Source organism: Accipiter gentilis, chromosome 1, assembly GCF_929443795.1.
Source record: "Accipiter gentilis chromosome 1, bAccGen1.1, whole genome shotgun sequence".
NCBI classification, from domain to species: domain Eukaryota; kingdom Metazoa; phylum Chordata; class Aves; order Accipitriformes; family Accipitridae; genus Astur; species Astur gentilis.
This window is the reverse complement of record NC_064880.1, coordinates 12,755,756-12,767,734: the sequence shown is the minus strand read 5'-3', so window position 1 is coordinate 12,767,734 and position 11,979 is coordinate 12,755,756. Positions and strand designations below refer to the sequence as shown.

The 11,979-nt window shown below is 41.3% G+C and overlaps 1 protein-coding gene across 3 annotated transcripts in view; it reads left to right on the top strand.

Annotated features, from left to right (window-relative positions):
• The first annotated feature begins 972 nt into the window (after positions 1–972).
• TRAF3IP1 (TRAF3 interacting protein 1) overlaps positions 973–11,979 on the top strand; it is a 45,840-nt gene continuing 34,833 nt past the window's right edge. The window contains exons 1-6 of one of the 3 annotated variants that reach the window (XM_049800287.1): positions 973–1,169; positions 1,982–2,050; positions 6,331–6,492; positions 8,363–8,494; positions 8,651–9,121; positions 10,339–10,416. In XM_049800287.1, the coding sequence (XP_049656244.1) occupies positions 1,047–1,169; positions 1,982–2,050; positions 6,331–6,492; positions 8,363–8,494; positions 8,651–9,121; positions 10,339–10,416 (1,035 nt within the window). In that variant the 5' untranslated portion in view covers positions 973–1,046. The remainder of the gene's footprint in view (positions 1,170–1,981; positions 2,051–6,330; positions 6,493–8,362; positions 8,495–8,650; positions 9,122–10,338; positions 10,417–11,979) is intronic. The other 2 variants (XM_049800299.1, XM_049800292.1) reach the window with 2 other exon arrangements.

Genomic DNA, 11,979 nt, shown 5'->3' with positions numbered 1-11,979 from the left:
CTGTCAACACCTCCTCTTCTTCCCAGGCTCACCAGATCCTGTAGTCCCAGTCCTGTCTGGGAATGTCATCAACCCACCATTGTGTTGGGCTGGGGGAAGACAGAAATTGCTTCACTGCAACCACCTGCTCTCAGGAGCCCAGGTGTAATTACCCAGTCAGCGTGGAAGCTGTCTGCTTCCCTTCCTCTGCTGAAAAAATAACCTCTTTCCTTGCCTGAACTAATACCAGATAAATTTGCTTTGTAATGTCTCTCTTTTTGTCCCCAGATCTGATTCATTCTTCTAAGGTTGTTCAGCAAGGCAGGGGAGCCAGAGCTGTAAGTTGAAGCACAGGTGGCACAGCCCCCATGCAGCCCTGTTGAAGTTCAGCTTTCAAACACTCACGGTCATGACTGGGCAAGCAGAAGAACAGTATTTTCTTTCTCAGGTTCCCAAACCTGGTCACGGAGATTGGCAGTGATGTGGAGGCTGGGGCACAGCCAGGTTTTTGCTTGTCTATGGGGGCTGCAATAGGGGGAGGATGAAGTGTAGTACGCTGCCTGGTGGGAATGGGCCTGCAGGAGACGAGGACGGTGCTGGGGCTCCTGTGCTTTTCTTTAATGGCCATGGCCTGGGTTTGCTACGTTGTGTGATGGGGCAATCCTGACATTGGCTCCTTCTCCCCTATGCATCGCTCTTGCTTGTAATTCTTTACCTCAAGAACAACTAAAACACCCCAACCGCGAACACCAAAACGTACAGTTGAAGTTTGAGCACTGTTTATCTGCTGATTATTCAAACAAGGGCTTGGGGTGTGACTAGCTGCGTGAGCCAAGAGGCTTCGGGGCTGATTCCGGGGGCTCTTCCCTCAGGCGCGGGGCGGGGGCGGGGGCGGGCAGGGCCTCACCAGGCCGCCGGGCCGGTTGCTAGGGCCGCGCTGTGCCTAGCAACCGCCCACTCCTGCTCTGCGCTTGCGCAGTGAGGCGTCCTGCGCCGCGGGGCACGCCGGGAATGCTCGGAGCAGCCGCCGGTGGCGGCGGCGGCGGCGCGGTCCCGCCGCCGCCGCTATGAACGAAGCGGTGGTGCGGCGGACGCAGGAGTCCTTGGGTCGAGTGATCCGCAAGCCGCCCCTGACGGACCGGCTGCTGAGTAAGCCGCCATTCCGCTACCTGCACGACGTGATCACCGAGGTGGGCCGGGAACCGGCCTGCGGGCCCGCTCCGCTGTTGCTAGGCAACAGGGCCTCCCTGCCGGCTCGGCCGCCCCCTGGCGGGCGGGGGGAGCTGGGGGGGTCGGCCGGGCGCGGGGCTGTGGGGGGGCTCTGCCGGGGGGCTCTGCCGGGGGTCACCCGGGAGGGGGGGACCCAGGCGCCTTACCGGGGCCTGCGCGGGGCTGGGCGGCACAGGCGGGTCGCTGCTGCGAGGGGGTACGCTCCGAGTAGCAAGTAAATCCTCGGGGTTTTAGGGCAGTGGGTGAATCGCCCCGGTTTTAGGGTAGCAGGTAAAATCTCCGGGGTTTTGCTGTTGCTGGCGGCGGTTAAGACCAGAAGAGGGGTCTGACTCGATCTTTCATGAAACCTGCCCGTAGGTTGTTTTTCCATCTCCCACTTAAAAAAAACCACCAAAACACAAGTCTTAATTTTTCACCGAGCTGCTGCTGCTTTTACGTATAGTCACATGCAGAGAAGTCAATAACGTAGAGCTGTGTTTAAAATGCGTATGCTGGTGTTTACATTGTGAATCTACCGGATTCACCAATCATCAAGGTTAAAGATGGAATTAAATAGGAAGGGAGGCCTGAGCTGTAAGCAAGGATTAAGTCTCCTTGTTCCAGAGCGTGTTCAGAGATGCAGCAGACCTCCGAACCTGCTTTAGAAATAGTTCTAAACAAGGTATCATGGCTGAAAGCAAATAAGGCCAACATATTTCCTATTGTCGCACCAGCTTTATTGAACAGAGGCCTGCAAGTGTTCTTAACTTAGTCCTTTTCTTTTATTTTGAAGGTAATCAGAGTGACAGGTTTTATGAAAGGACTTTACACAGATTTTGAATTGAAATCAGATAATGTTAAGGTGGGTACGAAACTTCCTTATTTATTTAGCTTTAATATTAGTATTCTTTGAAACTTGCCACAGAGTATTTTTGGTCTTTTCTGCGTTTGATGTCAAGTACCTGTCTTTAGTTTTGCGAAGAAATTATAAAAGCTATTGCCTGTTGCTTATATTACGCAATGCTGAGGTGAACACCCATAGATTGCATTTGTGGATGTGACACAAAAAAGGTGCTGTGTGTAGAGAACTGTTTCTGTAAAGATCTCAAAACAGTGAGGGTTAATCTGTGACCAGATGTAGGTTTCCAAAATACTATTGTATTACAGATGAAAAGAATCAATATGTAGCAAGATTGTCTTGAAGTAGTTAGGCATTGATAAAAAAATCACAAACACTAGAAGTCTATTTACAGCTTTTTAAAGAGTCTTGGGGTCTTTCAATGGAATGTATGTTTTTATATTTATTGCTTTATATATGTGTGTCTATACACACATACATATATATATATACTGTATACATACAAACAGCAAATAAACTTGCCTAATATCCTAGGACTTGCCGAGGTATTCGTCTAGTATACGCATTCCACAATAGGTTTATTACAGTATTCAAATGGCTAATTACTGAAAGAGGAGGTTAATGTTATTACTGAAAAATGCTTTTCTTAAGTACAAGGGTGACTTTAGTCTCTGCTGCTCTTCAGCTGTATGCCTCTGCTGACCTGATGCTGACTTCTCCAACTGCCAACTTGATTGGAAACTTTGGTTACTTATTCATGGCAAATAACGTAGTGTTTGTATGTTGCTAGTTAGACAGCTACATCCATTGGTGATTGTTTAACTTAGCAACTGAAAGTATCAGGTCTATGAGCCTGGCTTGTCATCCATACAGCCAATTGTATAGATGTTTTATGTACTTCTTGCAGCTAATTATCAGTCTGATATGTACATTTATTTCTGTGACTGTTCTTATTGTTGTTTGGATAACCAAAATCTAAGTTATTTATGCAATGGATTGTTGTTTTTGTTGGTACTGTCCCTGTTGAAGCTTGTCAATAGGTTCTGTGATGAGGAGCAGCTTAGCACATCCTGCTTCTTCTTGGGAGAGCATGATGCATTTTTTTTGTGGATTGAAAAAGCAGATTTCTTAGCAACTCCTGGGTAGGTCTTTGTTTGCATCTACATACTGTGATAGCTGTCAAGTTGCGCCAGTCTTGAGTACCTCTCTGAGAATTTCCTTCACAGTCCATAAGATCGTGGTCTTCAAGAGTTCAAGCAGAGGAGATCAAAATGCTGTGGTGTGGGGGGAAAACAGCTGTGTTCTTCTCAAAACACTGGTCAGCAGAAAGACTTTGTTCTCACAGGATGCTTCCTTACTGTGATTTTGGTTGGATTTGTAGAAAATCAGGAGGGTAATCGTTATGCAGTGACCAAAACCAACTGCAGAGAGCTCGAGTCTGAGGGCAGCAGCTGGAGTCCATGTTGTGAATAGCTGTGTATATTTCTATGCAAGGGTGATCTGCTTTATGTAACTCGAGGGAATCGTACTTATCTGGTGTGATGATCCGGCAGTAGATGCACAGACTTGGAACGGGCAGGATGCTTTCAGAGAAAAGAAAAGGTTTGTACCCACTGTGAAATAATCCCAGTGCTGCAGTCCACAGTCTGCTTGTTGTGGGCTGGGAAGAATTGACAGGTGCTCTTTGCAAGCTGGCTGTTCTGTGCTGTTGCAGATTACGAGGTGTGTAGACTGAAATGATGAAAGCCCCAAAGCTAATGGTCCAGCCTCTGTAGTGGCTGGGGCTGCTCCTGGTCTGGACATCCCCTTACATGCTATGCAGCATCATGCACACATACGTGCAGCAACTGTCTTCGTTTCTAGTTTCAACTCGCCTCTCCCACCTCGACGTAGCAGTGGGGTCCTGAAGTACCCACTGTTTCTTCTGTGCTACCTTTTATGTCTCCACTGTTGGGATAATACATTCTGCTCGGGTAGCTGGTCCCCTCCTCCTGCACAGAGAGATGCAGGAGGCAGGCTGGAAGCATTGCACTGGCCAAATCTGCCCCGCAGAGCATGCGCGTGGACCTCACCGAGTTCTAGATTGTTTCAGGGATATATAGTCATAGCAATCAATTGGAGAGAGATGTAAGGGGAATTTAAAGCATGAGGATTCCTTAGTTGTTGGGACTTCTCAGAAACAAATACACCTCTTCTACTAGCTACATTGGATGATATTGCTGTCTGCGTGTTTATCAGAAAGGTTCATATCTAGTAAAACATTGTTCTCTTATAAATGGAAAGATTGGATATCAGGCTTGCTCTTTTAATCTTTCATATCAGCTTTGTATAGATATACACACACAAAAAGGCTCTATATCTATATATAAAGTCTGAGCACTTGATATAGGGGAGACACCTTTTTTTGAAATCTACCCAATAAAAAAATATTTTCTTAAGCTCTCAGCACTGTTTCAGATGTTTGTGTCTATTTTGATGGAATTTTATTTACTGATGCAGGTGGGAACCGTAGATTTCTTATTGGGTTCGTGAGGATTTCTTATATGGACAGAACACACTGATAACGTAACTGCTGAAAACGATGAGGATGTACAAGAAAATTTTGGATCTTTATTTGCAAATGCTTGCTTTAGAATAGCGTCCTTTCTCCTTCTCTAAGTTAATAGATTGTGTATGTCCTTGGAAGGATGGGCAGCTGTTTTAATAGAAGGAGGTTGCAGTGTTTCCTTCCTTTCCTTTTTTATTTTTCAATGCAGGGAGCACTGGTGAGGGTGAAGTACTCCTGATGTTAATGGAGACAATCTGAAAATCCCAGCTATGTGGCAGTTGTTTGTTTTAATCCATTTAGAAGAGCCGAACATGGGAAGTACACTGACTCCAGAGACTGTCTTCCCATGCGTTTAACTATCATTTATGTGCTTGCAGCAGAACCCAATTCTTGTTTATGGAGAGTGGCTCTGGGACTTGAGATACCATGTGAACAGCCCTGTTAAGCTGCAGTGCCACAGGAATAGATAGTGCTACCAGATGGCCTGTAAAGAGTGTTGGCCTTGCTAAGCCGAGGAAATACAGTTGCTTTCCTCTGTATCAGTATGTCTGTCAAATTTGATCTAGGTCATTCTGGATCTGTGCACCTGAGATACTCGGACAGTAAGTGCGGTGCAAAATCAGATGTTTTACTGGATGATTACAATTGCTCCTTTTCTGAATTAACTGAAATGATAGTGGTCTACTTTTCAGTTATCAGTTTGAATGCAGTAGTTTATATTCTTTTGAACTGATACCTATTAAAACACACATACAGAATTGTTCTTATATGGGTTTACTTTTTAACACACTAGTAAAGTACTTTCTTTATCTCCAGTCATGAGTGTAAAGGATGAGTGAGTAGACTTCTGTGCTGGGCTGGTAAATATTCCTTGAATTTTATTATGTTTTATTAATAAAAACCCTTTTATTTTCCTCACTGAGTGTTCTACAGCTGCAGAGACTTCACATCATGATTTCATTCCTTGGGCCAGGAACCCTCCAATAAAATTTTACTTGGTGGGGCTTTGTTTATTTTGTCTTTATTTTTTCTTATGATTTTGCATAATCACTAAAAGACATCATCTCTACTGAAGGGCACTTGGGGAAAAGTTGTTTGTAAAGTATAATTTTAAAACTAAAACACATCTGGCAACTGTGGAGATAAAAATATATGCCTGTATCCCTTTCCCACCATCTTTTGTATGTTTTCTTTACTCACTATTAAGTCTGGTTTGTAAAATATGTGTGCACTAGACTCATACTAGTCCCATAACTTTGGGACTTTTGTGCTGAAGAATATTCAGGGCAAGAACTGTCCTTCTAAGCAATATCTGCTGTAACAATCTCATTGTAACTCTTTAGTGATTCTTTTGGTAATACTTGCATGATTTGTTAAACAAAACTTTATCTTTAAAACATAATCCGTGAAAATAGACTGCCAAGGGTCTTACAATGGTCTTAAAATGCACTGGAGCTAAATGATAAACATATTAAAAAGACAAAGTTATACTTTCACTTTGGTCATTCCAGTTCAATGTTCATCCATTATCAAAGCTGTCATTTCTTAATCAGAAATAAATACCTAATTATAAATCAGGGGCAGCCCTCTTTCTTGAATTTACAAATCACATGCTGCTCTTGTTGTACAGATGCTTTCTACAACTATTCCTCCCATCAGAGCTTTTCTAGTCTTTAGGTGGTATGTGGAATTATTTTGGAGTCTCAGTATTATTTATTAATCGCTCTTTTACTAGGATAAAGATGCCAAAATCAGCTTCCTTCAGAAGGCAATTGATGCTGTTGTAATGGTAACAGGAGAGCCACTGTCAGTAAAACCAGCACGTGTTGTGGCTGGACACGAACCTGAAAAAACCAATGAATTTCTTCAAGCAATTGGGAAGTGTTGCTTAAATAAGGTATGACATCACATAATATATTTTATACGCATGGTGATATATTGTCCGAGCTTATTGACACTCCTCTGCTGTTTTTAATTACACAAGATAGACATTGGGTCACCACTTAATAACAACAGCAACAACAACAGAGAGATGGTGTATGATCCTTAGTAGAGTTTGAGCCAGGTCTCCATGCAAGTATAATCTGGATATTTTAGTGCTTTTAATGTATACTGTTTTTTATTTTTCACCTTATTAATTGGTCATTTAATAACATTTGTTAGGTTTGAAGAAGAATATGAAGCTTCAGAACTTTTAAACCTTTTGGATGCAGACACATTAATTATATGACTAGATGCTGCCACTTTTGACTTTATCTCCTTTAACATTTCAGTCAAATCTCTAATTCTCTAATAAAAGTAACTTTTCCAATGTGCCTGCTTTTTTTTTTGCTTTTTTGAATATGGAAATGCAGCAAAGGAGAAATTTGATAACCTGTTAAAAATAACTGCAGCAGCAGTTCTTAAATCATTGTTTCATTAAAAGTCATGGGGGTTCTTTGCTTACAGGTGTTACAGAGATTTTTGAAATAGAACAGTATTATCTAAAACCCTTGAATTAATGAGTATGAAAAAATTGTGTATATTTAACTGTGACATACTACAGTGTTTACAGGCTGTCTGCAAGTTTAGTTTGGATTATCTTTGTCTGATAATCTACTCATTTAAACTTGTGTTATTTTGTTTTAATTAGCTGAGTGCTGTGAGCTTCTTCCTTATGACTTGCTTGAGATCAGGAAGGGGGAAATTGATAAACATAGGCAGAGACTGGATGAGTTAGAAAATTTGCTTGATGGAACAGCTTTGTAGAACGTTGTGATGAGATTTAACATCTAGAGGGTATAGGCTACCTGTTTGAGCTAAGATAATTAGCCCCTCGGCTTTTATTGTGAAACATAAGCTTTATGTTCATTTTGGAAAAGATTTCTTCAGTCTCTAGCTTGATACTTTTAGTGCTGAGCTGAGCACGCTGCTTGGAGTTAGGTAGTTCAGGCAAGTGTTGATAATGTGCAGAAGTTTGTGTCCAAGTGTGAAAACCCACAAAAATTAATAGTTTTGCATTTACAAACAAGGAGAGAATCAGGAGTCAACCCCCAGGGCAATATCCATTTTAGTGATCTAAAAGCTGTTCCTGTTTCAGGAAGGAGAATTCTCCTTCCTGAATGGGATGATTTTTTTCTTTTTTTTTGTTAACATAGTCAAACTCTTTGCCACTTGGACACAAAAACATGATGTTAATTTGCTGTCTAAATGATCTAATTAGTAGTTGCTTGTTGTCTTAACAAATGAACGAGATGCAGAAGCTTTTAAAACAGTTTAACTGCAGCTTATTGGAAGTTATTCTTAATGTAGTTTTCTTTAGTGACTGTTGGTGATTGAGCAAGTATTAGGTGAAAGTGGAGTGGCCTAAGAGTGGATGGAAGTAAAACATATTGTGGTATTAAGAGTGTTTAACCATTCTAGCAGTTGTGATATAAGGATTTGACAGTCATTTAGCTTACCATTTTGAAAAATATTTAAGTTGTTGGAATAAGAATTGCTATTGTGCTATAATACATAAAAAGCACCATATATTTATATAGCTCTAGTACATGTAATCAAATTATTACAAGAAGTACAAAGAGGTGTTGGACGTAAAAGGGCATTATTATTCCTGTGAAAGAAAGTTTCCAAAAGAGCAGAAATATCAGCTTTATTTATAAAAAACAACAAAAAAACCCAAACAAAAAACCCCAACCCCAAGTCATGGTGATTGCAGAGTTAGGAAGAAAATAGATATTTAATAAAATAATTTACTCATTTCAATGATGGTTTTCTATTCCTTGCAGCTGTCCAGTGATGTTGCTGTAAAAAGGATCTTAGCTGGGGAAAGAGCTGATGCTAAAGGGAAACCTCCATCTAAATCTCAAGATAAAGAAAGCAGAGAATCCAAAACAGAAGAACAAAAAAGCCATAAAGAGGTAGGCATTTACAACTTTTGTGGGGTACAGGGGCTACCACTCTTTGCAGTTTGTTTGTTTGTTTGTTTTTTGCTTGCATTTTTGTCTGTGTAAAGTGACTGTGTGATAGAGTTGCCATATATTGGAATTAATTTTCAGTTTTTACTTTCTTTTTAGGGTGGAAGAGACACTGAAATTAAAGACAGAAGCTCAAGCAGAGACAGAAAACCCAAAGGAGATTTGAAAGAGAGCGAAGAAAGAGAAAAAGAGAGTGATAAACAGAAGGATAATGAAGACAGGCACAAAGACCCTGACAGGGACACCTTTAAAGAAGGAGAAAAACAAGAAAGGGAAAGAAACAAAAGCAGAACAACAAAGCAAGGAAGAGAAACAGAAAAAAACAAGGGAAAAGGAGGCATAGAACGAGAAGATGATCTTGAGCGTGATAAAGGACAGGAAAGAGAGAAAAAAAATGAAGGAGGAAGAGAAAAGGACAGACTAAAAGGAAGAGACAAAGATAAGGCTAGGGACAGAGAACGAGAGAAAGACAGAGATAGAGGAAAAGATCGGGAAAGGGATAGACAGAGGGACATAGAAAAAGATAGGGAGCATTTAAGAGAACATGGAAAGGATAAAGCAGAGAAAAAGGTAATTGAAGCATTATTGCAGAGAACAATAACTTTTGGCATGCTGTGGTAGGGACTGAACGTTTGTTATAATGACCTTGCATGTTCGTATTCTCTGCTCATTTAACAATTAAGTACTTTCTTTAACAGCAATTACTCTCATGAAGTGAAAGTGTCGGTGTGGATTTGATCTGGTAAGAGTGTGACTGAGGCCGTATGTGTAAATTCATGTCTCTGTCGTGATATATCTTGACTTGAGCCATCAGACTCATCTGACTGTGCTTCTTGAACATCTAATAAGCGTTTCTTTTCTGAACTCTGCATGTGTGAATTCTCCTGATCACATTAGATTATGTTTGGCAGAGAGAGGTGGCAGCGACTATTGGAACCGTGTACTTCTATCCTCATGTGTCTCCCCAGTAATGCATGCTGTTCTTGCAGCCATAGCTGGCTTTTAGGGAAGATGGGGCTGAAGAGAGTTCCTTTGGGCCATAACCAGTCTCTCCTGAGCTGACTTCTTCTGTAGCAGGACACACAGGATGGAGTTGCACATCTGTATTTTTCTTCTGGCTTTCTAGATTAAGCTGCTTGCTTCCAGCTTGGGTTCTTGTTTTTGTTTTGGTTTGGTTTTTTTTCCTTGAAAGAACTGTTGGGAAGCCCATCTAGATTCTTGCAAGGGTGCTCTGTTTGCAGTGGACTCCACACATCATGTTACATCTTTGAGAAGGAACACATACACTGTTTCCCCATACTTGAGGCCTTCTCAGTGTAAAGTCCTAAACTGCCTTAAGAGCCGTCTCTTCATTGCTTTTCATTTTGTTGTTCTTTTATCTTCTCTCTTCCTCCTCTAAATATTTCCTATTCTCTTTTTCCGTTCTGTTGCGTGCTGGTTCATAGTAGAAATTTGGGATTAATGGGCATCAAAGATGATTCTGTTAGGGGGTAGCTTAATTTTATTAGATGTGAGGAAAGCAATTCTGTCAGTACCTGTCTGCTGGCTTTAAGGATTCTTGCCTTCCTGGTGTTACTCAGAGAGAACAATGTTTAACTGTTGATTTTCCTTGGTTAGTCTCCTGCGTGGGGGAGGCAAGGTAAAGAGGGCAGGTAGATGGATAATGTAGATGGATGCATGCTGTAATGTGCTTAGTTCCACTCTATGCTTATTTTCCCTTTCACGTTACTCAGGTAAGTAGCTGGCTTCTCAGCACACTGAATCTAAAGCAATTAATTTCTTTTCAGTCTTCAGATTCTGAGGAATCCATGCTTAGAAAAATGCAGAGGCCAACTAAAGACAGCAAGTGCCAGCCAGATAATGAGGTTAGTAGCATAGAAGATCTGAGAAGGTGAATATTTTTGTTTGTTTGTTTTTTAAATTTCTCTGAGCTTGGACAAAAGAAGGTCTACTCAGCTTATTTCATTTTCCAGATATTATTTCTGTGTATTGATATGTTGGGTACTTCAGGAAAAATATTTATTTGTTCAAAGCTTTCTGTTTATTCCTCTGGATCTTTCGTGGGAAAGCTGTTAGGATTTTTTTGTACTTTAACAGAAGTTACTGTTTTGGAAAGAAAATGAGTCCAGTGTTGAGTCTGGGCCCATGTTTTGCAGCTGGATGATGGTAGGGCAGAATAGCGACTCGGTGATTGCCTCTGAACAGTAGCTGTTGCTTGTGATACCATTGTGTCTGTGTCTGCTGCTTCTTGATGACCTGAGGCAATTGGGGCAATTATGGAGCCATATGGCTAAAAGTTTAAAGAGTGAGACTTCAGTAAATTAACCTAAAGCAGCTAGGGCTAGGAAAAAATAGGCAGGATCCCAAGTCTAGCAGGAGTCTCTGTTGAGAGTCTGTGGGCTGCTGACATCATTGTGTCTTCTACATGAGATGACAAATTTATAGCTATTCTTTGACTGAAATCCAACCAAACTTTTTAAATTATTGGCACTTGGAGGGAGAGCTTATAAAATAGTTTTTAGCCTGAAGCAAATGTTCATGGCCAAGTTAAACTTCCTGCAAATTGGGTCTCTAATGGAAATTCTGAGCCTCATCCCAAACTATCGTAGTGCTCTTGGGCACCACAATAATACACTGGGGCAGTAAAGTTTCATTTCCCGTCTTAAGTGCTTTTGGGAGTCATTCCAAGGCATGTGGGTTTATTACCTTAAATCTAGATGACATGCTTTCCTCTACTTGCTTGCGTAACAGTAGACACTGCTTAGTTTTTAGGTGATGAAAACACACACTTTAGACCAGTGCATGACAAATGCTCATCATCTTAAGACTGTGGAGGAGACAAATTAAATGAAAATGTTCCCAATGAATTTTTAGAGTTGGAGAGCTAAGATAGCTGCACAAAGTGGTTTAGAGGAAATTCCAGCATGAAATAATTGGGAAATGCATCTAAAGGACTGGGGTTGATCTTCCTGTCCTCACAGTAGTTTCACAGCAGGGTAACGCCTTTATTTCCAGGGATTTACCCTGATTTAAACTACTGTAACTCCATTTGAGTCACGTGGCAGTGAAACAAGTGTATTAAAAAGGGGGGAAACAATTTACGTCTTTATGCATATGAAGAGTATTGAATCAGATTTTATAGTCTCTGCTGCATAATTAATAAATATTCGGCATCTGTCTTTAGCTTTTTGTAAATATAATACAAGTGAAACAATTTGGAGCAGCCCCTCTCAAGCAGTGGCTGATATGCCAGTACCTAACATGTCACCCCTCTTTTCTGCCTTAAGGATTGACCTCTTGTCTTTTCTCGTTTTGTTCCTGTTGTGCTCATTTACCCACTTTGCCTGGCTCCTAGTCCTGCTCTCTTTATCTTCACGCTCCTAGCCACAGCTCCTCTTTCTTTCCAAGCCTAGTCTCACATGGCTTCA